At 34.6% G+C, this 26,802-nt stretch overlaps 1 protein-coding gene across 3 annotated transcripts in view; it reads left to right on the top strand.

Moving 5' to 3' along the window:
- The window catches only part of METTL15 (methyltransferase like 15), a 78,672-nt gene extending 58,770 nt beyond the window's left edge, over positions 1 to 19,902 (top strand). For all 3 annotated transcript variants that reach the window (XM_039367101.1, XM_039367100.1, XM_039367102.1), the window contains exons 4-6: positions 4,603 to 4,794; positions 10,078 to 10,256; positions 19,198 to 19,902. In XM_039367101.1, coding sequence (XP_039223035.1) covers positions 4,603 to 4,794; positions 10,078 to 10,256; positions 19,198 to 19,637 — 811 coding nt within the window. In that variant the 3' untranslated portion in view covers positions 19,638 to 19,902. The remainder of the gene's footprint in view (positions 1 to 4,602; positions 4,795 to 10,077; positions 10,257 to 19,197) is intronic.
- The last annotated feature ends 6,900 nt before the right edge of the window (positions 19,903 to 26,802 follow it).

Here is a 26,802-nt window from a genome sequence, read left to right as displayed (position 1 = left end):
TTCTAAAGTATTCTTGAATATTAGAACTGAGATTTGGAAGCACAAAAGTCTTTCTTCCTAAAGAAGAAAATGTGTAGCCATTTTTCTCACTAGCCTATCAGTTTTGTGCAGTGTGAAGTATTGTGCCTTCTCTTTTTGACCCACTTAACAAGGTTAGTAGAAGCATGATTAATTTTCAGCCAGGGAAGTTGAAGCACAATTGCTAAATCATTTGCATCTTACTTCCAGCATCTGCTTCTTGTTTTTGTTTTGGTATATTCACATGAGAATGTAAAATGCAACAAGAAGTGTTTTGTAGGAAGGGGGTTTAATTTAAAAGTTCAAAATGCACTATAAAGCGAGACAGGAGAGAGTCTTCCTGAAGCAAATATTGTTATTTCTATACTTCCAAACATTTATTGAGCACAAATTATATTGTCAGAAAGAATAATGACAGTGTGATTTGCCATGCATTCTATTTTTAGATCTTTATCTAAAATTGACATATAACTTGCTATACCTGAAACCCCAGGTGAGGAGATTACTGGAGTATAACAAAGTTTTGACGTCAGAAGTGCTATTTATTCCACTGGAAACCATTAGTGATGCATTACCCCTTGGCAGTTGTGTTTTCAAAAATTCAGTTAAATTTTTATGACTGTTTTTGGCCAATTAGAGTTCTTGCTCAATATAGAAAGAAGAAAACTGCTTTCTATATAGTTTCAGAAATGTTACATCTCAGCAATAGAATTAGTGTAAATACCAAATTGTTACACAATTTATTTAATTCTTTCTATGCTTGTTTCTTCTTCATAATAGTTTACTGAACACATTAATATTTGTGAATTTATACTGATCATGTGTATATTGCAAAATAGGGACAAAGAAAAATATTTTAAAAGTTTGCAGTATGACAAAATAAAATTGGGAATCCCATTTTAAATTAGGTAGGAGAACTATATGCACTCATAATCAACGGGAAAAAAGCCTCTAGAGCTCCATATAGTTTACAATTTGCTTATATTCACTAGAGGGTTTTAAAATTCTGATTCAGCACAAACAAACAAAAAAACTTATTTTGTTTCAACTTCTAACATGAGAGTAATGTTGAAAATAAAATACGATTCTTCAATTGTTCAACTATTTTAACATAGTCTAATTTGTAACTTTAAGGAAAGTCTAATTTCCATTCAGAACTAAAAGCAATTGTCAACTGCTAAAAATGGTATAAAAGGAATAGAGATTTGTGCTTTATTTAATATCTTTTTGGAGAGTCATCTAATCCAATAATGAATACAACTGAACATTGAATGCAACTAATAAGACACATAAAATTACTTAGTAAACAGCTCACTTTTACTAACACTTTTTTTAAAGTGATTAACAGCAAATTGAGTCAGTTGCCTTACACTTACTGATAATAGAAGGAGGAATGAGCAGAGGTATAAATAAGTAAATGCAAGGATTTGATATCAGCTGGTTTTAAAGCAGTGGTTCTCAACCTGTGGGTCGGGACCCCATTTGGGGTTGAACGACCATTTCACGGGGGTCGCCAAACCACGCTGTCCGCCATTTTTTCCCTTTTCCCTAGCTGTCCTACTCCCTCTTATTGGTGGCCACACCCACTTGGGGGTCACCACAACATGGGGAACTGTATTATGGGGTCACGGCATTAGAAAGGTTGAGAACCACTGTTTTAAAGGGTCTCATTCATTCAACTTTTATGGTTGTCCAACTGAGCCAAGTGACTGGGTGGCTTAAAATTCTAAAATTTTAAAACAGTTAAAACAATTTTAAAAATTTTAAAACAATAAAAAATTAAAAAAATAAATTTAATGCATAAATAATGCTTCTATCTCTGCCCCCCCCCCTTTCTTTTGTTCCATACAATTCAAAAAATAGGCCTGAAAAACAAATGAAGAAATATGGAGTAAGGAAAGTTTATGCCCTTTCCCCATTTTCTTCCTTTATTCCTGTCACTTGCAGCAAGAAAAAACCCTGCCTAATAGGCATATACTTTTGGTGATGATTTGTATCATCATTATTAATGGATTGTTGCCAGATTTATGTGCCAACCTAGTATAGAAAGTACAATCTTGATGTCTTGGTGTGTCTGGCTGCCTAGGTCTGGGCTCAGAAGTTGATAAGGCCTGGTTAATGGTATCAATATAGACCTTGTGGGGAATATTGAAAAATATTCTGGAAGCAGGCAATAACAAACTATGTCTATGCCAAGGACAAGTGCATGAAGTTACAAAATATGGAGCATGGTTCAATGGGGATTTTACCTATAAGGGCTGTGCTTATCCCTTTGGGTTTTCTTAGCTTTTCAAGTTAAATTAATGGAGTGAAAAATGAACAGCACCAGGAAGAAAGGAAATATTGCAAAGATATTTTTGCAGAACTTCCTTTTAAGCTGAAAAAGATTAGGAGCAAGATATACAGTATGTCTTCTCCCTCTAGAAAATAAACATAAATGTTGTTCATACCCTCACCCTTCAAAAAGAAGTCCGGTTTTTCTAAATGATATAACTGTCATTCCTAATTGGAAACTTGTCTGATGTTGTCTGCCTTTTCTAGGGTAACCATCTAATTAAAGACATTTTCAGGGTCCTATTGAATAAAGTACTAATTGCAGTTGGTCTGTCAGAAATTAAATTCTAAGTTTTAACGTCATTTGAACCCATCTTAAATTACTGGAAGTAATTGATATAAATTAGCTGTTTAAGTCTTGTTCCAAATGAATGTCTACATGAATTTCCACTTGAAGAGAGGGTTGAACTGTCTCTAAACCTGTCTTCCTTTTTGAAATTTGTTAACAAGATTCTCTGTTAACCTAACATCTGAGTTGCTAATATTAATCTTTAAATTACATTGATAGAATGTTTTGATTTTGGAATTACCTGTTGTTGCAATGAGCTGTCAAATGGCAACTGGAAATGTTGACAGTGACAAAGAAAAAGTTGTTAAGATTTTTTTCTCATTTTTTTCTGTTTCTTATTTTTACTTGCATTATTTATTGTGCTTGCTCCCTTTTATACAGCAATGTATTTTCAAAACAAAAGTAATATTGGACACTTTGGCACAATACTTCAGTTTTCTCTAGTCTCGAAGGTTGTAGAACTGTTATTCTAGAATTCCACAGATAGATCCATTTGCCTCTGGAAATGCTACAGATAATGTGATAATCAAACACATGGTGGATGAAAGGTAATCGGGTATTTCTGGTAGATATTATCTATGCAAGATTATTTGTTTGCCTATTCATTCTTAGTTCTAATCTAATTTTCTAGATTGCTCATCTTCCTTTCCCTTGCCTCCCCTCCCTTTCATGCTTGCCCTTCTCAGATAAGTAGTTGAGAAGTGTCTCTATGTAGTCTCATTCAGGAAGTGATCTGACAATAATGTCAAGACTAGTCACTTATGAGTTGCCTGTTGATAGTTAACGCTATGTTAGCTTCTGAAGATTATTTTATTTACCTCGATGCTCTTGACAAAACGCCTGCGTTAGTTCAAAGAACTATTACTCATTTGGGACACACATTGTTTCTTTTGATGTTAGAATAACTGGGCAGATGTACAGACTATGTTTTCAATCAAGCAACAGAGAGGACTTCAAAGATGTAATAGCACTTTAAATTTACTTTACTTGCCAAGAATACTTTAAAACTCCTCACATATCTATGCGTTTTGGAACACGCATAATAAATCTTCCCTAGACAATATTCATTTTTTATAGTATAGAGCCAATATTATGCCTCATTTTATTTATTCTGCTGTAAAATAAACATTTAATCGGTATAAGTTATGAATTCATCTTGGATAGTTATAAAAGTAATTTGGCCAAAATTGTCATAATTTCCAACCTTTACATTTTCCCCAATGATTTTTCAGTTAATGAATCTTCCCTGTAAAAGTTCATAGGATTCAATATGCTATTGCTTATTTAAAAATGTATATTTATGATAGTATAATTAAGAAAGACATCAATTGAAAAATTGTAATCATAATAGAGTTGGCTTTTTTATTTATTTATTTTGGCTTTGCTGGCTATGAGAAAAATGTATAAAAACACTACAATCTCACTTTTGGCCATTCTGTTTCTTCATGTTTACTTCCCAAAAGTTGGTTTTATAAAAAAAAAAAAAAGGAGAGAATTATTAAAGACTATATATATTGAGAAAAAAAAATCAGTTGTGTGAATTCCTGAATAAAACTGCATGTGTGTGTTACCATCTAACCTTGTTCAACCTGGAAAAATTCTGTTTTGAAAGGTGACACATCAATACGTCATTTAGAAACAACATTTCCTCAGGATTGCAAGAATCTTAAATTTTAATATTAGAAATGCCACAGTGGTATTCGCCATAGCTTTTTGTTGTGGTTGTGGTTGTTGTTTAAACAGACTGTATAAACAGTCTGTCAATTATTATTTTTTTAATTATTTCTTCAATTTATACAGCTTTCCAGTCATCAAACAGCTAATAAGGGTAAAAAACATAAGAAGAAAATAGTACAATAATAAAACACACCTATGTGCCTATAAAATAAGGAGAGTGTTATTGTTAAATGTAGCTTTACTAATAACAGATGTAAATATTCTTTTCCTTTGTGCTCTTATAGGCAACAAATACAGCCTCTTCTAGGAACGTTTAGTCAAGCAGAAGCCTTATTAACATCTTCTGGAGTACAGCCAGCGAGTTTAGATGGTGTTCTTTTGGATGCTGGTTGCTCTTCCTTGCAGTTAGATACACCAGAAAGAGGTTTTTCCCTAAAAAAGGATGGTCCGTTGGACATGAGGATGGACGGTGACAGGTATCTATTGATAAAAGTTTTTTTTTTTTTAAAAAAAAAAAAAACCTAATCAATTTCTCAACAGCAGGCTGAATTTAATTTCCCTTTGAGGATGCCCAGCTATGTCTCTCTGCATAATACAGTATATAATAAATCAGTTTTTATTTCTTTTGGCAAAATAATATTCTATACTGTACTTTCAGGATTTGGTGCCAGGTTTTTTTTTTTATCTCTTCTACTTCCCCTACTGTCCCTCTCCCCAGCAGTTAAATTGTTATAAATGTTAATAAAGATATTGGTTCTAAATCTGTCTTTTAAAATTGAAACAAGTCCTGACCAAGTCTTGAATGATTATAATAGATACAGTAGAATTAAATAGGGCAAACCATTCCCTTGTGCACATTTTGCTGATTCCAGGCTGTTTTATAGGAATTACAATAAATCTGTATTAGGCTTCTTCCATTATTGATAGTATTATCTACTTTAAAATTGCTCAATTTGAATAACTGCTGTCTATCGGTATCAGTGTGACAAATATTTTAATTTATTTAGATTTATGTAGTTCACTGGAAAACTACATTTATATAGTCATGTGTTGTGTGTGTGTGTGTGTGTGATATTGAGATAGAATCTGCCAACAATAAACAGATATTGTTAAAAATAGTCCTAGAGACAATCACAATAAATTATATAAACAATATAAATATAAATATATAATAATTAAACTGGTCATGGGGGTCCTGGTGGCTATAGCAGACCAAAAATCTTGGACGGCACTGAGAAAATTTGGGCATTGACAGTTTTTTCACCTGTCAATTACAAAGGCCATACTACTTCAATTCACACACATATACTACACCAATGCATTATGACATTGTACAGTCTTGGAAGATCTTGATTCATATGAAGGCCATCGCTATCTAAAGAATTGGCAGCTGCTGTGAATGTTCCTAGACACAAGGAAAATTTAAAAAACACTGGAAATAATAAAGCACAAAATAACAGCTATCAGGGAGAAAATCAGCAGATATCAAACTAGAATTGTACGCTATATGCAGAATGTCCAACTTTAGTCAAATCAGAAATATATTTACTAATCCATCAATGGAGAGACTGCAATGAACCATCCAACATGCGACAAAGAAGAAACAGTGCTATAGGACAATCCAATGAAATGCAACAAAAATGCAGCTTAGATAAAGGAGGTAGCTAAGAATAAAAAAAAAGCTGAAATGAAAGAAATTTGAATAATGGGAACAGTGGGGGAGAAAAGGATAAGGAAAATCAAGTATTGTCAGCACTAAGTGAAGATAAACTGCATGGGTTTTTGTTAAAACATCTGACTGGTCTCCACCCACTCTTTGCCAAGCAGTTTAACAATATGCTGCAAGGAGGTAAAATTGAAGATTACTTAACATCTGGCACCTGATAACCAGGTGCCAGATGTTAAGAGACCCAACAAAATGGACAACACCAAGCCACTATATGCTAATTACCTGCTTACCAACTACTTTGAGATTGCTAATTAATGTTGTAGCTGATGGCATGTAGTTGAAAACAAGCTTTTCCCATCCAGGCAGAAAGGAAACTGCCCAAATAGCAGAGGAATACAAGATCAGTTCCTAACCGACAAAATGATTTTTTAAAAAAAAAATGCAGAAAGAAGACCAGCTTGAATGTAGCTTGGATTGATTACAAGAAGGTATTTGACTCCCTGCCAGTCATGGGCCTAGAAATAACAGTAGTCACTAGAAACATCAGAAAGATCAATAGCACAGTGGAAGACACAGTTGTTGGTCAATAATGATAGAATGGGAGAAGTTAACATCAGGAGAAAAATCTTTCATGGAGACTCATTGTCATCACTACTGTTTTCATTAATTCCTCCGCCAATAACACTGAACAAGTTAGACCATGAATATCAACCTCAAAAACACATCTGAAATAGGATCACTACTCAACCCTGTCTATTTATGTAGCCATGACATTGCAATGGAGTTTGGGTTAGACAAATATGCCACCCTTACCATCCTGAATGAATCAAGATGCCCTAAGGAAATAACATCAAGAGTCTGGATGAAGAAAATAGGTAGGTAGGTAGGTAGGTAGGTAGGTAGATAGATAGATAGATAGATAGATAGATAGATAGATAGATAGATAGATAGATAGATAGATAGATATGTTTATATAGCAGCCCATCTTTCAACCAACCCTGGGTATATTCCAATCGAAAATTAAAAAACAAATAATACTGTGACATTCTTCAAACTGATAATGCCAAGCACACAGTAGTTAAGAGGAAGGTTAGTAGTGAATACATCACGAGAATGAAGAAGTACAAATTCAGTAGAAGAATTACCATTAAGGCAATAAACGCCTCAGCAATTCCAATCATTAGGTAGCCAGGTGGAATAGTGGACTGGACTCAAGCAGAAGTGGAAGCCCTTGAGAGGAAGACCAGGAAAATAATGATAGTGAATCATGCCCTTCATCCATGCAAAGATATTGACAGACTCTTATTTATGAAGGGACATAGATCAGTGAGGAATGTGGCAGACAATAAGAAGAAAAATGGATATTGGAAGAAATACTTGAGGGATAACGAAGATGCAATGAAGCTAGTATGTCATGAAAATTTACGTAATATGAAAGAGACCAAACTGGCCTAAAGAAAGACCAATGGCCAACAGAAAAGAGACATGGCAAAGCGAAATACTACGTGGCCATTACACACACACAAACAATCAATTAGCAAGAGCTAAGATAACAAGAGCTGGCAATGGTTAAGAGGAAGAAAGTTGAAAGAAGAGAGGGGACAGTTCTGACTGTACAAGACCAGGGCTTAAGAACAAATGCATATAAGCCAGAACTGAGAAGACAGCAATAGACAGCAAATGTCATCTTTGCAATGAAGCTGGAGAAACAGTTACTCCCTAATTAGGCACTATGAAATGATTGCACAGAGCAACTACAACAAAGCATGACAAAGTAGCCACAATCGTACATTGGAAGATCTGCAAAAAATACCATTTGCCCACAAGCAAGAACTGGTGGGAGAATAAAATAGAGAAGTAATAGAAAATAAAGAAGCTAATACGTTCTGGAACATAAATTCAAACATCTGGCAGATAACACCCCAGACTTCACAATTGTCACTAACAAAGACAAAGAAGTCTGGATAGTGGATGAGACAATATCTGGAGACAGCAGAATAGAAGAGAAAGAACTAGAAAACATCACAAAATATAAAGATGTGCAAATAGAAGTAGAATAATTGTAGCAACAGAAAGCAAATATAGTACCAAAGGCATCTGGGTGCCATCCCAAAACATTTGGTGAACAACCTAAACATCATTGGCATTGTAAAGATACTATAAGTTAATTGCAAAAGGCAGTTTTACTTGAAACAGATTACATCCTGCAGTGATAACTTTAACATCATCAAGCAACAATATCTGTGTCTTTGAAGGACTTGATAGGTAGATAAAAATGTGAAATACAGTGTAAACATATAGCTGTCTTTGCAATGAACCATAATAATACAATAATTAGAAATAGAACAACTGTGGCAGAAGAAAGCAAAGATAGTGATGGGCTTCTTGAGTTCAATACCAAACATCTGGAGTACCACTTGAACACCATTGGCACTGACAAAAATACTATCAGTTAATTGCGAAAGGCAGCTTTACTTGGAACAGCTTACATCCTGCGATGGTATCTTGAACAGATATCCCAGATCCTTGAGAAGGATATGATAGGTGAATAAAAATGCCAAATCCAGTCTAAATGTATGGCTGATTGTGTGATCAACCATAATACAGTAATAAATTGCCATCTGACTCTTAGCAGCTCATAACAGACTCTGGATAATGGGAACTTTTGCTGATCATGACAGTGAACTAGTATATAATGCTGACAGAATTTTAAACTGTCATTTACTAATGCACAGACTTACAGAACAAAACAGAGACCACTGTAGGGATTTTGTAGCAATTCTATATAAACTTGAATGAAGAGAGTTATAACTGAAATGAAAGTGTGGTGAAGGTTAACATGTGAAAGATTTGAAGCAATTTTTAGTTGTCTAAATCTAAAATCCCCTTGGCTATCTGCTGTGATTACAAATTAAAGGTGAATTTAAACAATTGTGGAAATGATCAAGCTATATAACACACTATGTCAATCTGTAATTTGGTGAAAGGTTCAGAAAGAAAGGGAAAAATTCCTCTAATTTACTTTTGTCCTTTTGGTCTGCTGTTATCTAGAATTAAAGATTTCCAAGTCTTTAGTGGCTATATTGAGAAAATTGTTCTGGATCAGTCTTTGTGGATGATAACATCTCTCAAAATATAATCTGTTTTTCTGTGAAAAAAGAAAAGCTTTCATCCAGTTGAAACTGACAGAAGTAACTTGAAAATGAAAACAGTACAAGTAATTTTGAAGGAGTTGTTTCCTTCAAGGTTTCCTTCTGAAGAACTTATTGAAGTTTTTTTTTCATTGTTTTGAACATTATTGAAACTGGTTGGTTGATGCAAACCAGATTCTCTGACCAATTTTTTCCCCAAAGAAATTGGAATAGCTATATTTTTTCTTCTTAGTTCATCTGTATTCAATTGCCCTGCTTATATTTATTGTAGCCAGATATGCCCAATGTTTTATGAAACATCTTTCATAAAACATTCTAAATCAAAAGTATGTATGTCAGAAAGTCCTATGTATGTATTTGTATTTTAAAAGGCAAATTAAAATAAATATTGCTTTCCTGCCTCCTCCCCTGGTATTTTAGGAACATTATTGGACTAGATTGATTTCAATTCTTTTTTATTTTTGTTTTTAATACCATTTCTGAATGATGAGACCTTTAAGTGATCATTAAATACATCACATTTTCTTCATGGTAGATTATTTTTCATAACATTAGATTTGAGGAAAAAGGTCAGAGAGATTAAGGTTCTCTTTTTTGATCAGGGAACAGAAAAAGCAATGCAATGTCTTGGGGGGAAAATATCTGCTTTTGAAATAAATTCACCTAGTATTATGCAATATTTTGTCCTTCTGAATTATATTTGAACTATGGCTATACTCGTCAACTTTATAATATTAAAGTTTGTGAAGGGAACAAACCTATATATGAATGTTTAAGAAGATACTTTAAAGATGGAAGCTGTTTCTGTTTTCTTATTGTAAAATCTTTGTACTTGTGTGCAGCAAGTGTGTGTTTGACTTTGACTTAATGCTGTGAAGCTTCAACCCTTGTCAATGGAGTCTGACGTCAGTGAACTAATTGGCTGTTCTTGTGCGTAGGTATCCTGACACGCCCACTGCTGCTGATGTTGTGAATGCTTTAGATCAACAGGCACTTGCGTCCATCCTGAAAACATATGGGGAGGAGAAGCATGCCAAAAAAATAGCTTCAACAATTGTTCAGGCACGCAGCATCTATCCCATCACCAGAACGCGGCAGCTTGCTAGCATTATTGCAGGTATCCTCATTAATTCTGTGCAGTGTCCGAAAGGGAAAAAATATTAATCCACAAGTCCCAGAGGGATCTATTTGTACTTGAAATCGTGCGGGATCTAATCCTGTCTATCCTGCTCTGATGTCAGCTATTTTTTTCCCCATATGCTCTGCCTTTTTATATTGTTGAATGATGATTAGTTTAATAATAGATTTTACATGATGACATTTATAATTTTGCTTATCAAGGTGAAATCTGAGATGATAAGGAGAGAAGGAATGTTAGGGAAGAAGCCTTTACCTATCAGAATGAAACCATTTGTTTGTCTTTATTTCCACAATCTTATTTTGTTATAAGATAGATTGGTTATTTATACCTTGTGCTTTCTATTGGCTGCAAAGACAGGCTGATTAGTAAGGTATTTCAGTCACTGACACTAATAAAATGAAGAGGACTTAATAAAGCATATGACTACATGTTCGGAGAAATGTTTAGGACTTTCTGACATCCACCCCCCACATAAATCTGTCCAGTGTTGAATGGATTTGGTGAACAGATATAGATCCTTTGAGTTCTGAGATTTTCCTTTTGAAGTCCCTTCCCAGGGAGATTCATTGAATATGATCTTTTTTCTTTACAAAAGCTAGTTGAAAAGAAAACTGGCTTGTGTAGGGAAAGGATCATACACACAAACACTCCCCAGACTTTTAATCTTTAATTGTTTTCATTGAGTGTAATCTATCGTTGCTGCTATTTATTATTGTCTTAAAAATCAGATAAGTGCCAACCCATATTTGACGATCCATGAGTAGATAGAACTTGAAAAAAAGAGGCAGATTTCACTATAGAGCAGGTTTTTAATCATTAAATAATTGAGAGGTCACCATTTCACAATTTCCTATAGGAAGCCATCATCTGTGGTCTTAGAAGACTTCTAGATGTGTGATTTAACTCCTGTTAAAATAAATAGATCTTAAAGCTGCTCAGCAAAAACACGGAACATGCATTTTGTATAGTGATTGTAACTGTGGCAGTTTCCCACAGTTTATAATTTTACAAATACTGATATTTTTTTCAAATTAATTCATCTTGTTCTCTCTGTCATTTCTTTTCTAGCATTTTTATCTGTGCTTTACTGTTTGGATTGTTTTTAAGTGATTTTTTTTTTGTAGTATAATAGTAGGTTTTATTGTACAAGCCCAGAATAACTTTACATAAGATGAGCAGCCATATAAATTTGAGAAAACAAACAAATATCAACCTCCCTTTGTGGATACTGATGATTGATTCATAAAGATTAGCATGGTTGAATCTGACTTTTAACATCTTCCCAGTGTTTCAGGAATTCAGGTAATAGTGATGGCTGTTTCATTAAGTAGAGATTCAAAGATTTAGAAATCTGTATCTTTACATAATTTAAACAATGGCCAGACACATACAGTAGAATATATATAATTCTGAATTTACCGTAGACATAACATTTTTCTTTCAGTACCATGTTTATGTCAGGAAGAAGGCAGGTGATACAGCCTTTTCAAGAATTAGACAGTAACAATTATAATCAAATAGGTAAAATATCTCCTGAGTCTATTACCAGCTTTTGGAACAAAACTTGGAGAACACTTGAAAAATGTGTTTAGAAGGCTCATAATTATACTCCAACACGTCTGTTTTTCCTCTTATTTGGCAATTCTACTTTCTCCACTGTTTTTCCAAAGAATAGTGCTCCTGTCAAAGTGGATCCTTTTAATATTGTTGTTCAAGGAGTATATAGTTAATGAGAATGTTTTATTAGCTTCAGGATGCTGAACATGACATACAAAACTACTGGAGAATGGACATTGCCACCTACTGGCAAATAAATATCCCAGGATAAGAGGTGATATTTGTCCCTTAAACTATTTAAACCTATTTGACTTAACTCTCCGTTTCCATACGAAGCAAATATTCCTAATATCCTTTATTTCACCTTTTCTCTTTGTGGATTACTGAAAATATTTGTATGTAGTCATTTTTCATAATTTTGTATTTTTCAATTAATAGGATCGGTAGGTGGCTCACAATAGCAGATTAGCAATAGCAATAACTGTATTTTGATCAATTTATTTTGTCATGATCGTGTGGAAAATTTACATTGCCAAAACCACAACAAGGCAGTTTTTGCAGTGGTGTGTATGTGTTGGTGTGTGATAACGTCATCTACATGACTTTTATGTTTGTGCCTGCACACACGGACAAATCCAGGCTTTCAAGTTCTTGAGTTCTGCAACTGCCTGAAGAAGTCCAAGCAAGTTTGTTGACAACATTTTTTAGAAGTGGTATGCTCTTGCTTTCTTCCTAAGGCTGAGAGAGACTGACGGCCAAAATAAGACTAAGAGAGACTGACGGCCAAAATCACCTAATAACCGGCGTTGTGCCTAAGGCAGTGCTAGAACTCAAAGTCTCCCAGTTTCCAGCCTAGTGCCGTTAGGTACTATAACCAAACTAGGTTTTACATGATTCATATCAATAAATACATTTGTCATATAATATATAACATTTGACAATCTATACTAAACTCTTAGAATGACACAATGTGTTTATGCAGAGAAAGAATCATAGAATTAAAAGGGCCATTTTTGCCACTGAATCCACCTCTTTGTTCAGTTATGAAATCGAAGTAATCGTTCAAGGAACCATTGTAATGATAAAAAAAAAAGCTTCTCGACATACCTGTTCTTTCTGATAAAAAAAACAAAAATAAGATTTAGTTTTCTTTGTCCTTATTTGATTTAGTAGTGAGGTAGTAATTGATTTAGAATTTAACTTGTCAAGAAATTGAAACATATAAGCTAATTTATATCTTTAAACAGTCACACTGGATAAATAAATTTTATTCAGGTTGGTCCAAATTCACAGTATTTTAATTAATAATTTGAAATTTTCTAGAGTTTCAGTTGGACATTAATATCTGTTACCACTTCCTAGATGAAAGGATATAAGCTGCATCAGTTGAAACTTAACTAAATATGATTCAGATTCAGCAGGAAATTCCTCTAACAAGAATTAATTTTTAAAGTCTGCCATGACACACACTCTCACAAAGAAGTCTTGCATGATGGCAAGCACAGTGTTTGTGAATTTCATTCAGAAGCTTACAATTTAGTGCATTTTAACATGCACATCTATTAGGTTTTTAATCATTGTGCAATATCAGAATATCTTAAACTAAAAACTAAACTAAACAACAGATACTTTCTTTCTCCTTGGGATTTTAAATCATTTATCTTGCTAGAAGCGTGGTATTTTTATGAATGAAATCTATACTGTTCTATTATTATCTGTAGTAAAGCTTGTTACCAAGCAGATTTTTCTTCCTCTGCCTGCATTTTTTTTTTTTTTTGCAAAGGTGTAAGCAAGATTAGATTTTTTTTTCCTGAGCCATCAGTGGTGAAGAATGAAATCTTTCTGTCTATCCATTTTCATTTTCTTGACTGGACTCATTTTGTTTAAACTGAGATTAGGAGGAAAACATAACCAAATTATTTCTTTTGCTTTTTCCTCTGGCTTCCTCGTGGTCTTTTACTTCTTGATTTTGCAGCCTTTGAATCCATCTTCATTTGTTTGAAAAGTAGTCAAAAGCAAAGAACAATATCACTATTAAAAGTTGAAAATATTTTTCTGTTCATCAAACTTAGTGCTACCCTAAATAAAAGACAATGTTCCTTAGATAGTCCGGTCTAAATATAAAATACTTAGAGAGAAACCATCAGTACTTTGATTTCTATTTAGAAACAAACTGGAAATGGGTACATCAATTCACTCCAGGACTAAATTTATTTTTTCAGTTAATAGCCTAGATGTCACATTCTAATTTGTTGAAGTTCATAGATGCTTCTTAAAAGATTGCCAACCTATGGCAATAGATAGTAGCGAAAGTGTATATTTGACTCTTTCACTGGTATTACTTGATTCAATCCTTGCAACTTCTTGATTCCTGAACAGGTTAAAAAAATGTATTCATTGGTCAATAGCTTTTCTTTCAACTGGGTTTATATTAAACAAATGAAAAATGCCGAGGTGGCGTAGCAGTTAGAGTGCAATACTGCAGGCCAGTTTAGCTGACTGTGTTCAGCAGGTCAGCAGTTCAAATCTCACCGGCTCAAGGTTGAGTCAGCCTTCCATCCTTCCTGGGTAGATAAAATGAGGACCCAGATTGTTGGGAGCAATGTAAATATATATATATATATATATATATATATATATATATATATATATATATATATATATATACACACACACACACACACACACATTGCTTACTGGTATACACTGCTTAGAGAGTGCTTGCATTTAAAGTGGTATATAAGTCTCATAAATAAATAAATAATAGTATATTATATTAAAATACTAAGATATATATGTATCAAAGTTTGTAGGTTTTTTGCTAGTACAGATAGTCCCTGCTTTAATGATCAGTTGCTTATTGACTGTTTGAAATTGTGATGGACCTCCCCAGAACTACTTATGATCCAGTTCTCAAGTTCCCAACTGCACACACGCGCACGCGCACACACACACACACACACAATATCACATTTTGACAACATTTTGGGTGCTTGACAACTGGCTCACATTTACCACTTTTGCAGGTTTTTGTGACCCCAGTTTTTGGCAGCTTTTGCCGATTTCCGGTGTTTACTTCCTTGTGACTGCACTCCCCCCCCCATGGTCATTAAACAAATCATGCAATCGTTAGACAAATCTGCCCTATCATCTTGATTTGCTTGTTGGAAGCCCTCTGGAAAGATTGCAAGTAGCAATCACATGACCGTGATTGTAACTGTGGTAATTTTTAGATGGTTGCCGAATGCCTGAATTTTTCCTCATGTGACCAGGATACACCACAACAGTCATAAGTCACCTTTTTCAGCCCCTTAGTGACTTTGTACAGTTGCCAAATAGTCATAAGTTAAGGAATATTTATAATGTACAAGATTAAATAACAGCATATAAGCCAAAGTAATTAATTTATATATTAAGTTGTGAATATATAATTAATGTATAACTGTATATAGGTAATTAGTGTATGATTAATTAATTACTGCTTTATTTATAGTGAGTCACAAATTGAAATGGTAAACAAAACTGATTATCATGGCTAACTCTTCCCTTTGTAGGAATGGAGGTAGTTGGTATAGAAAATTAAGATGAAGAAAGTGTTTCTGTTCATAGCTGATATTTGTGATTCAACAGTCTCCATTGTGAGGCTGCATTTTTAAAGTGAATAAGAATCTGTTCAACACAGATCAAATTCTTATTTATGAATTATAAATTTTGTTCATTTGTTTTACCACTATACAACTGGCCTTCCTTGTAGCCATTCAGGGATTTTCTTTCAGGTAGTTACTCAGAACACCAGTGAGTTTTAGGGTTAAATTTAAGCTTAGAGATTGACATGACGAGAGGAAAGAAAACTGAGCGTTATCTACACAAATGTCACACAAATCCATAAAATTAAAATTAGAAACCCCATCGTGCCTCAAACTAAATTCTTCAATAATTTCATAGGCATAGCATATGAGGACTATATATCCTCAAAATCAGCCCCTAACAGGTATCCCAAAAAGTGTCCATAAAATTGGAAGTTACAGACAGGTCCAACTAAAATACTTCAAGGTTTTTTGAGAAGGTGGGAATCTGGAAATCAGATTGTTGCAGAGTAGGGTCTTCATGAAAAATCACCAGAAACTGACATCAGAACAATGGATGAATTTGGAAGACTTCAGAATTTCAAAAAATGGCATAATTTAGAGCCATTCCCGCTCTAATTTCACTTAAAGGCATGCCTGTCTGTACTTCCTGGGTGGAAATGTATTGACTCATATAGTGGGTATTCCTCTCTGACTCTCAGCATATCCTCATGCAACATGGTCCTATTTATTTACTTGAACACTGGGCACTATCTAATAAAATGAAATTCAATGGTGAAAAAAGCAAGGTTCTACATTTAGTCAAGAAAAACCAAATGTACAGGTAGAGTATAGGTGGTACCTTGCTCAATAGTAGTAACTGTGAGAGGGATCTCGGAGTCCTAGTGGACAATCACTTAAATATGAGCCAGCAGTGTGCTGCAGCTGCCAAAAAAGCCAACACAGTGCTAGGCTGCATTAACAGAGGGATAGAATCAAGATCACGTGAAGTATTAATACCACTTTACAATGCCTTGGTAAGGCCACACTTGGAATACTGCATCGAGTTTTGGTCACCACGATGTAAAAAAGATGTTGAGACTCTAGAAAGAGTACAGAGAAGAGCAACAAAGATGATTAGGGGACTGGAGGCTAAAACATATAAGGAACGGTTGCTGGAATTGGATATGTCTAGTTTAACGAAGAGAAGGACGAGGGGGGACATGATAACAGTGTTCCAATATCTCAGGGGCTGCCACAAAGAAGCTATAACTAGTGGAACAACCTGCCTCCAGAAGTGGTGAATGCTGGAAGTTTTCAAGAAGAGACTGGATAGCCATTTGTCCGAAATGGTATAGGGTTTCCTGCCTGAGCAGGGGGTTGGACTAGATGACTTCCAAGGTCCCTTCCAACTTTACTACTATTACTACTACTACTATTATTATTATGGATCATCGCACAGTCAGCCAGATGTTCAGACTGGATTTGGCATTTTGTCTACATATCGAGTCCTTACCCAGGACCTGGGTTAGGCATTATTATTATTATTATTATTATTATTATTATTATTATTATTATTATTATTATTATTATGCTAGCTATCATTTCTTTCAGTTTCATATTGGTATAATTGAGATCTTGCTAAGCGTCTGAAACTGCCTTCAATACTTCACATTTTTGGAAATAATTGTGATACTTTTTTTAAAAAATGCATTATAAATTCAGGAAAAATAGTTCCTAGGCTATGAGGTCCCTAAGGCATAAAATACATATATATTTTACAAACCCTGCTGCTACAATAAACCCAGATATAATTTTCTAGTAGTTTTTTGGAAGCGAGAGACATAATTCCAAATAGCGGAAGGTCTTTATCAGACTCGGAAGCTGTATCTCAAGGTTTGTACTTCAAAAGTGGACAGTGCTAGAATCCATTTTGAGAAGAAGTTGGTGGTGGGAGAGTTAAAATATGAAATGGTAGCAGCTGTTTTTTGTTTTGTTTTTTACTCCTTATCCCAATTCAGAAAAAAAAGTGAAAAGAAAAGACTAAATTGGGAAGGAAGTTGAAATTTGAACCAAGTCTTGGGATACTGTAGCGGCCACAAGAGAAATACTTGTGGGTTTCACTTTTTGCACCTTGGTTTTAAATGAACATTTGTCTTGGAGTATTTGATTTTCTAGTTTGGAAACATCCACAAAAAATTATGGCTATGTCAAAATAAAATTGTTGATTACATTGTACACAAGTTCTTAGGCCTGCATTTTTAGTTGCTATAACATTTTCAATCTGAGCTGTAATGCCACAATGCTGCCATTTTTAATGTTAGAGTTGGGCACGGTATGATTCTCCAAATGTTGATGAACTCTAATTAACCCTAGAGTTTTGGTGGTATATAAATTGAATTAAAACATAATTATGGCTTATGAGAGTTTCTCTATTGGAACATCTGGATTTATATGGTAACAATGCATTATTTTAATATATAATCTGAACAATTTATCAAGGATTTATAAATTGCTCCCAGTTTTAGCAAGTGCAAGTTAAGGAAGATAAATCCATGCCGTGATGATCTAGGTTTCCTTAGATGAATTCATTTTTCTATTGATTTTATATATAAATTTTATTAGTTTTATAGGGTTAGGGATGGGGTGGGATCTGGGTTGGGATTAGGATTTGGGATAGGGTTTGGGTTAGGATTAAGATTGGAGTTAGGGTTTTTCCAAATAACATTCTCAATATTTAACAAACAGCATAATACCTGGGTTCATGTATTTAACAAGAAATAATAGATAATAGTTAATTATCATAAACAATATGTTAATTAATCACTCGATAGTCTTATTTTTTTACTGATTTTTTGTCCACTCATACTATTCATAGAAATTACATTATGTGGCCTAACTAAATATGAATTTTATGCATCTTATATAAGGATTTTAATTGCCCCCAAGAAGCTCCAGTCAAAGGAAAATTTCATATATACATGAAATATATATGATGCTTTAAATTATAAATCTAAAATGAAAAATATTTAAAAGCCATGATTTGCTGCGGACACCAAAACATTTTCTGCATCTAAATGTAGACATTCATTTGTCATTTCTGCATATTTTGAAATGGAAATGAGGCATGTATCCAACTGTAACCTTTCAACAGACAACCAAAATTAGTTCTTATTTCCATTATTTAATAATGTGTTTCAAGCAATAGGATGGAGTGTTTGTCCACTGGTAAGTCTTTTAGTAAGAAACTCTGGCATCAAGTCAGAATCAGATTGATAGGAGAAATAACGAGACTGTAAACAAAATGAAATAAAATAGCAATACATTTTTAAGCCACTTGTTGGAAAACAGCAGCAGTTAATGTTCATTATATTTCATGGTGCCAAATAAAACAAGTGAATAATGTGAATGACTGCAGACTTCCAGAAGAAGTAAAAATAGATTATTTTCATTTCAAGTTTATATAAAATATATGAAATTGGATGCTATAATTTATTGAAAGAAGTTGTGTTTGCTGATTATAAATTCAAATAATATAAAATATTTCTTTACAACTTGCCAACTTGAACCAGCATAATGTCAACACTTACCAGAAATGAGATTGAGTTTGGATAACCTAGACATTCAGAGACATTATCACTAGCTTGTTAAAATTTCGAGAGCCAATATTAAAATGGCATCAATTTCCAGATATTTACTATAGTTGACTGTTAAAACGATTGTAAATTTATTCAGAAGTGTTTGAATGCCAAAATATTTTCATTTTTATTGTTTCTTTTTCTTTTTTTAAATAGATGCTTTTCCAGAAACCATTTTGTATGCTCGAAAAGACAAACTTTCAAGACCAGCACATATAGCTACCAAAACTTTTCAAGCCTTGCGCATATTTGTCAACAATGAGCTACACGAACTCTATGAAGGTTTAAAGGCAGCTGAACATTTTCTGAAACCTGGGGGAAGACTTGTAGCAATTACTTTCCATTCTTTAGAAGATCGTATTGTCAAAAGGTTTCTGCATGGGATAGACATTTCAGAAAAGTTCAACCTCAGTGTAAGGCAGAAGATCAGGAGAGCAACAACAGACTTGTTAGAAGAGGAGGATGAATTGCTCAGTGAAAACTGTAGTTTGAAATGGAAACTTATAGAAAAGAAAGTGGTCACTCCCCAGGATACAGAAATTAAAAACAATCCTAGGGGACGCTCAGCGAAACTAAGAGGAGCTATCAAGCTATGATCTTATCTTTTTTTCATACAATATATGAATACAAAATAATCCTTTACATCAGGGGTCCCCAAGCCCCAGTCTGTAGACCGGTACCGGGCTGCAGCATGCCAGCAACTGGGCTGCGCAAACAAGTGAAGCCCCATCTGCAGGATGCAGGCAGAACACAAAATGATGCCCCCTCTGCTCCACAAAAAAATCTTTCTCCACAGAACCAGTCCCTGGTGCCCAAAAGGTTGGGGGCCTCTGCTTTACATTAAAAATGAAAACACAAAAATGTCTTCTTTGCTATTTGTTGCTCTTGCATAGCACACATTATTTCTAACTAAAGAGGAAAGATGAAAAAGAAAACAACTCAATCCTATGAATGTAAGGATGCAATTAAATGTGTTTTGTATTGGTACAGGAAATTAGGGTTCACACATGCAGATTGAGGAAGGAAATATTTTTAGTTTTCTTGAAGTAAACAAATCTGGCTGCAAGAGTATTCTCAAATATATACAAGTGTAAGTGGTCCATAGGATGCTAACTTTTCCATTCTATCAAAAAGACAGCAGTATGGATAGTATACAGGTAGTCCTTGACTTATGACCACAGTTGAGCTCAGAGTTATCGTTGCTAAGCAAGGCAGTTGTTAAGTGAGCTTTGCCCCATTTTGCAACCTTTTTGCCACAGTTAAGCTGCAGTTAAGTGAATCATGTAGTCATTATGCAAACCTGGTTTCCCCATTGAAGGAAGGTTATAAATGGTAATCACATGATCCCAGGACAGTGCAACTGTCGTAAATATATGCCGGTTGCCAAGTACTCAATTTTGGACCACATGTCTGAGGATGCTAGAAAGGTCATGAGTATGAAAAACGGTCAAAACTCACTTTTTTCAATGCTGTGTAACTTCACCTGGTCACTATAAATCAATGATAGTAAGTCGAGAACTGTCTGTACTAGTAGTATACTATACTAGGTAATATGAACAGTATAGAAATAGATGGATAGTGAAAACCAAACCTTTGGATTAATGCAGTACCTTTCTCCCCATGCAAAATATTTTTGTATCGTTCTTATTTTTAAAAAGAAAAAAAGCTATATAAATGTCCAAGCACAATACAAACTAGTACAAGTCAAGACAAATCTTGAGCTTGATAAAAACTTGGCTTGTTTCACAAAACCACAAAAGCCTGTTGCGAATGGACAGCAGACTCCCAATTTGGGAAGAATTGTTTTAAAAAGGATTTAGAAGGCTTTTTTTTGTAAATGTTCCCACTTAGAATCCTTACTCAACCATTTTTATTCAAATTCAAGAGGCCTATATCATCATTGTGTTATATCCTATAGCATATTTTAGCTTTCCATGGTATTCCAGCAATTATAACTGAAAGAAAAAAGGAAAAGTCCAGGTGTAACATGTACATGTTCATAGACTACAACCCTATCTTCCATTCTGTTCTCTATTATCACCAAACAGTACATTCTTCTACCATCATGATATAATGAAGGCAGGATAGATTCTCAGTTATTATACACCTCTAGATAATTTTGCTTGATGAAAATCCAAAATGCAGCATTTGGTCTTCTGGTTAAGACCTCAGGCTATAAAACTGGAGATTGTGAGTTCTAATGCCACCTTAGCCATGAAAGCTATAGAGTGTTCTTGGGCCACACTCTCACAGCCCAACTCACTTCACAGGATTGTTGCAAGAAAAATAGAAGGAGTAAGGTATATTGGATATGTCTGGCATCGTCACTCACTTGTAAAAATAATATGAGTTGGGTACAAATAAATAAAGTGAGTTGTTCAATTTAGACTCTCAAATGCCTGTTCCACATATTAGAAGAAAGTAGTGGGATTGTCCACGCTTGACATTTCTACTCATAAGTGATTTTGCTAGCTTTACCAAGAATGTGTCTTTGAAATAGAAAATAAGTGCTGAAGAAATGCTCTTTATGTCAGGTGGTTTGAATAAAAGGAGAAAGGAACCCAAGAGCCAACAGGAAACCCATATGACACTTACACTTTCATACTTATACACGTGCCAAAAGCATTACTTAAATTCCAAGTCTATAAAAAGTTGCAAGATAGCAATAACAATAGCACTTAGATATATACTGCTTCATAGTGTTGCACAACCCTTTGTAAGTGTTTTACAGTGTCAGTATATTGCCCCTAACAATCTGGATCCTCATTTTACTGACCTCAGAAGGATGGAAGGCTGACTCAACCTTGAGCCGCTCAGGATCAAACTGTTGGCAGTTGGCAGAATTAGCCTGTAATACTGCATTCTAGCCACTGTATCTCTTACGGTACAAGGCATACACGCCCTTCTACAGTTCATTATGATTTTGTTATAACAGATCTGGTTTATTTTATTTATTCTTTCAAGCAGTGGTAGGGAACTTTAATCCTCTAGATCAGCATTTTTCAATCTTAGTACCTTTGAGATTTGTGGACTTCAACCCTCAGCAAGCTGATTGGGGGATTCTGGAAATTGACTTTCAGACAAGTTGCCAAAGTTGAGAAATACTGTTCTAGACACTGCTAAACTACAGTTCTCAGCAGTTTCAAACAATGAGGACAATTGGCCACAATACAATTGTAATCTACCATAATTGGAGGCATGGAAGCAATTCCCCATCCTTTCTACCTCATTCACTTTTTTTTTTTAGTTTTACATTGCAAACAGTTTTTTAAAAAGATAAAACAACTGTAATTTTCCCTATGGGCATTTAGATTTGACAGCTATTGAAGACTATTTACTATAATGGATTTAAAGGCCACTCAACTCCCAAATGATCCTGGATAGATTAGATCTCAAAAATAAGTACAGTACAACTGAAAACAATAATGCCATCATGAGATCCAAAGGAAGACAGAAAAACAGCTATGAGATTTTGGGATCTTCACTTTGCTTCTTTTTTTTATGGTAAGCCAGAGATTGCAAGATCACTCTTTTATTATCATTTCTAACCCCCCTATTAAAGACTTTGCAGAAGCTTGAATAAACATGTAATATCTTTTCTTTATACATCGCCCACTGTTCCTAGTTGGACTGCAGGTGAAGTCATAAATATCCAGGGTATGGGGAGTCGGTATCCACTGACAAAAGTACCTGCCTACTTATAAAATTAGCTCACCCACATAGTAAGGGAACACAAGAATGTCATGGACCTGGGAATCTAAGGACACCTTTTGTAAGCCCGCTGTTTCTGACTGATTACATATGATAAAAATCATAGATTGTTTATTTTATTTATTTATATCCCACCTTTAGTATTTTTATAAATAACTCAAGGTGGAAACATACCTAAGTCTCCCTCCTCCTATTTTTGCCACAGCAAGGTGAGATGAGTTAGGCTGAGAATGAATGTCAGGCCCAAAGTCACCCAGCCAGCTTTCATGCCTAAGACAGGACTAGAATTCACTATCTCCTAGTTTCTAACCTGTTGCCTTAAACACTAGACCAAAATGGCTTTAGTTCATCACATTTAGTGGGTGCTAGAGAAGACTAACACACATGGGGACCAGTTATTCCCCTTTACTAAGAGCACTTTTACAACAAATGGTTAACATGAATTTAAGTTCAAGATGACATTTGTATTATTATTGAATTTGGAGAAGACCAACTAAATAATGCTTGCTTTATCAAATTACAAAAGAAACAAGCAATTGATTCAGTGTCATGGCATAATAAATCATCCAGTATTAAAGAAAGTAGTAATCATATATTTTATCTTGATGGACCTTTTGGTTATGGCTATCATTTGCTCATTTAAGTAAGTTAACATTTGCCCTACTAATATATAAGAAACATATCTGTCAGGGAGGTTATTAAATATCCCAACCCTTTAAAATGTATTAATTTAGCTGGCACTAATCCATTTTTTCAAAGTGCAAGAACTAATATGACTCACAGTATCTTTACTCAAACTTATTCAGTGAGTCTCAATTAATTTGGCCTATGACAGTAATTTTAAAATATTGTAGATGCTACATATCTCCGTTCTAGGTCTGAGATGTGATTCAGAGTTGACTCAGTCTTATAGGAAAAAAGGCATACAAGAAGGTCTTCCTTAGACAATACCACTTCAGGTTAAATAACATCTTTGTGGGCTTTTATAGAGAGCTACTACGTCTTCATTAAAAAGCTTTTCTTCACTGCTAATTTCCTTTCCATGAATAGAGTTCATTTTAATTTAAGATTTCTACCATTCAATTCTATTTAATTTAGGATTTCTATTCTATTCCCATTAGGGATGCTTTTGTTTTAAGAAAGCTTTAATTTATGTAAAGAAGTTTGCTAACTTGGGAAAGAACCAATAATATTGCTGAGATTGTAGCTCTAATTTTATGTAACATCCTTGCCAAATATCAGACAGAGTCATGCAAAGCAGAGAATGTTAATAAGGATTATTAGACTTCTTCGTCAATACAGAAAAAAAAATCAGGCAATGCAGTAAAATATAAGAGATGAACTTGGTGGTTTGACTCATACCCAATATCTCTTTCTACTGAATTTGTACAGCAAAAACAATGGTTGTTACCCCCAGAGTTTCTGAATTAAATGCCAAAAAGGAAGCAATAGCAAACCCAATGATGGTTCCCCATGTAGAAAGTCACTTACACATTTGTATATTGTGCTATCTATGTGTCCATACCTACCATATTTTTCATTTTTCACCAAATGCTAAGATGTTCCTTGAAATTATCCCAGTCTTCATCATATCTTGATGTAATCAGATACATTCTATTTAAAAGTCCATGAGCAATTGAGTGGAATCAATTTTAGATCAAGATTTGATTGCATAATATTAAAAGCCATATTTTAACATTAGCATGTTTACTTTTGCTGTTTAGCTTTCTAGAAAAAATATACTAATTACCTTTTTAAGCTCAATTGCTATCAACAACTCATGTAATTAGGGAAATTCTGGGCTATATTTGTACATGTGATCAAACCTTATGTTGGAAATGCTTTTACTGGAATTTAACAAAGCAACGATTCACAGAAGCAGACTGACATGAAGAGAAATGCACCTTGATCAGAAAAGAGGCTTAGTTATCTGAAACAATATTTTTATTTGATTGGTGGTGATGGTAGATTTTTTAATGCAGAAATAAAGTTACCTTTCAAAATGCAATGGAGAAATGCAAAATCCTGCTGCGCCGGCTTTTATTAAACAAACAAAAAAAGCACCAATATCATTCATAAATTATTTAACAGTTACCCTCTTGGTTAATTTAAATGCAAAACAGCTATTAGCAGTCAATAATGAAAGATTGTGGCTTATGTTGTTTCTTAAAGAAATTTTCTGATTTGGCCAGGTTCCTTGTGCTGATAGGTAACTGAGTGTGAATTGCACAACAATCTGAAGCAGAAGTAGACATTTTTGGTATGATATTACTGTTACTCTAAACAAGTTAGTTGTGCTGAGAAGAGAGGAACTTTAAAATGGATGGCAAGGTTGGCCCTTTTTTCCCACGTGATTTTCAAAAATCATGAGGATTTATAGATGAGGTAATTGTAATACTGCTTTTATCCATTGCTAAAAGTAGCTGTGTTGTTCATAGTTGTTAACTATAGATATGAAATTCTCTACAAGTAGTCCTTGTTTCGTGACTGCCTTGTTTAGCAACTGTTCACATTTTTCCATGATGAAAAAGTAACTTTATGATGAATCCTCACATTCACAACGTTCACAGTTCCATTAAAGCAAAGGAAAGCTGAAGTAAACTAATAAGCACAATTGCAGTGTCACCTAGCAATGCTTCAGTTAATGATCAAGATGCCTGTGCAAATTGTGGTCAATGAACAAGGAATATCTGTAACAGCAATTATTCTGCCTAAAACTGGATTGTTATCCATAACCTAGGCACTGAAGTTACATAAAAAAACAATCTAATTCCTCTGCATTGTCACAGATTCTTTCCCACTACATATCAAAGCATTGATGTACACTCTAGCAGAGTTCCCTAACCTTTCTGGCTTTGGGAACCGGGGGGGGGGGGGGAGAGGATGTTTCCATGCAAGTGGCTGACAAGTACACACACTACTCCATTTTCATGAGTGGCATGCATGTGCGCCTGCCACTCACGCAAATGGAGCATGCATGCCCATGCTTGCCCAATGCTCACACAAGTGGGGATACGTGTGTGCATGTTTGCCCACTGTTTCTGCAGACTGGTTGCAAATAGCTCACTGCCCACTAGTGGGCTACAGCCCAGAGGTTAGGGACCCCTGTACTATGGTCTCATTCTGCTTTAACACAATTAAACACAATTATGTCATATAATATTGTTAAGATCATATAATTGGGAAAAGCCATTTAGGTTAGCAAAACCAATATCTGATGAGTGCAGGCAATCAAATTGAAGCATCCCATTCAGAAAATTGCACAGTCTCTGCTTTTCTTACAGCAGCATATAAAAAGATTACACCCAGTATAATGGTATGCAGAAGAGAAATGAGAGGAAGAATTGCAGCCCTAGACAACAGTCTGATAAACATAATTTGAGTCCAAAGGAGGAAGAGTAATAAAAGCATTTCAGAAGGGACCTTCTCTAATTTAGAGGAGACTAAAATGAGAGAAGTGCGGGTTTTTTAACACCTGAAGATTCTGTTACTATAACATTACCATAAATATAGAGCTAGTTCCTCTGGTTGTGCTTCTTATGTGGACTATCACACAACCCTAACACCAAATCAGCATTCAGCTGGACAGCTTCCTGCTTTCATGATGATAATCTGCTGTTCTAACAACTGAAGGATGCAATAAGATATATCCTTTAATCTGAAATTTACAATCTTCAGATTAATGGGGGTCAGCTTTACCTGGTACACCAGACAGGAAACATAAACAGAATAGCTAATTCTACTTTATTGTACAGCTATATTAATGGAATCTTGCAAGTCTGAAAGTACAAATCTTCCACTGTCATTTCTACAACCTGAGAACTTAGGAAAGGTCTGTTCTGAGTTTCTTACCATGCCTTCTTATCAAGACATAGGCTATTCTCTCTTTTATCTGACCATTCCCTAGGCAGGCCCTGTCTCCCAAAGTCTTTTCAACATACCATTACAAAGGGATATAGTTTAAACATGTAATTATCTGATCATTCAACTGTTAATTTATCCACCATGCAAAAAACTTGTCTTCTGAGAATTATTGCTAGCTGGATATCA

This window comes from Crotalus tigris, unplaced genomic scaffold, assembly GCF_016545835.1.
Source record: "Crotalus tigris isolate CLP2741 ecotype Arizona unplaced genomic scaffold, ASM1654583v1 scf7180000020579.960993, whole genome shotgun sequence".
Classification (NCBI taxonomy): Eukaryota; Metazoa; Chordata; class Lepidosauria; order Squamata; family Viperidae; genus Crotalus; species Crotalus tigris.
This window is presented reverse-complemented; position numbering and strand designations above follow the sequence as displayed.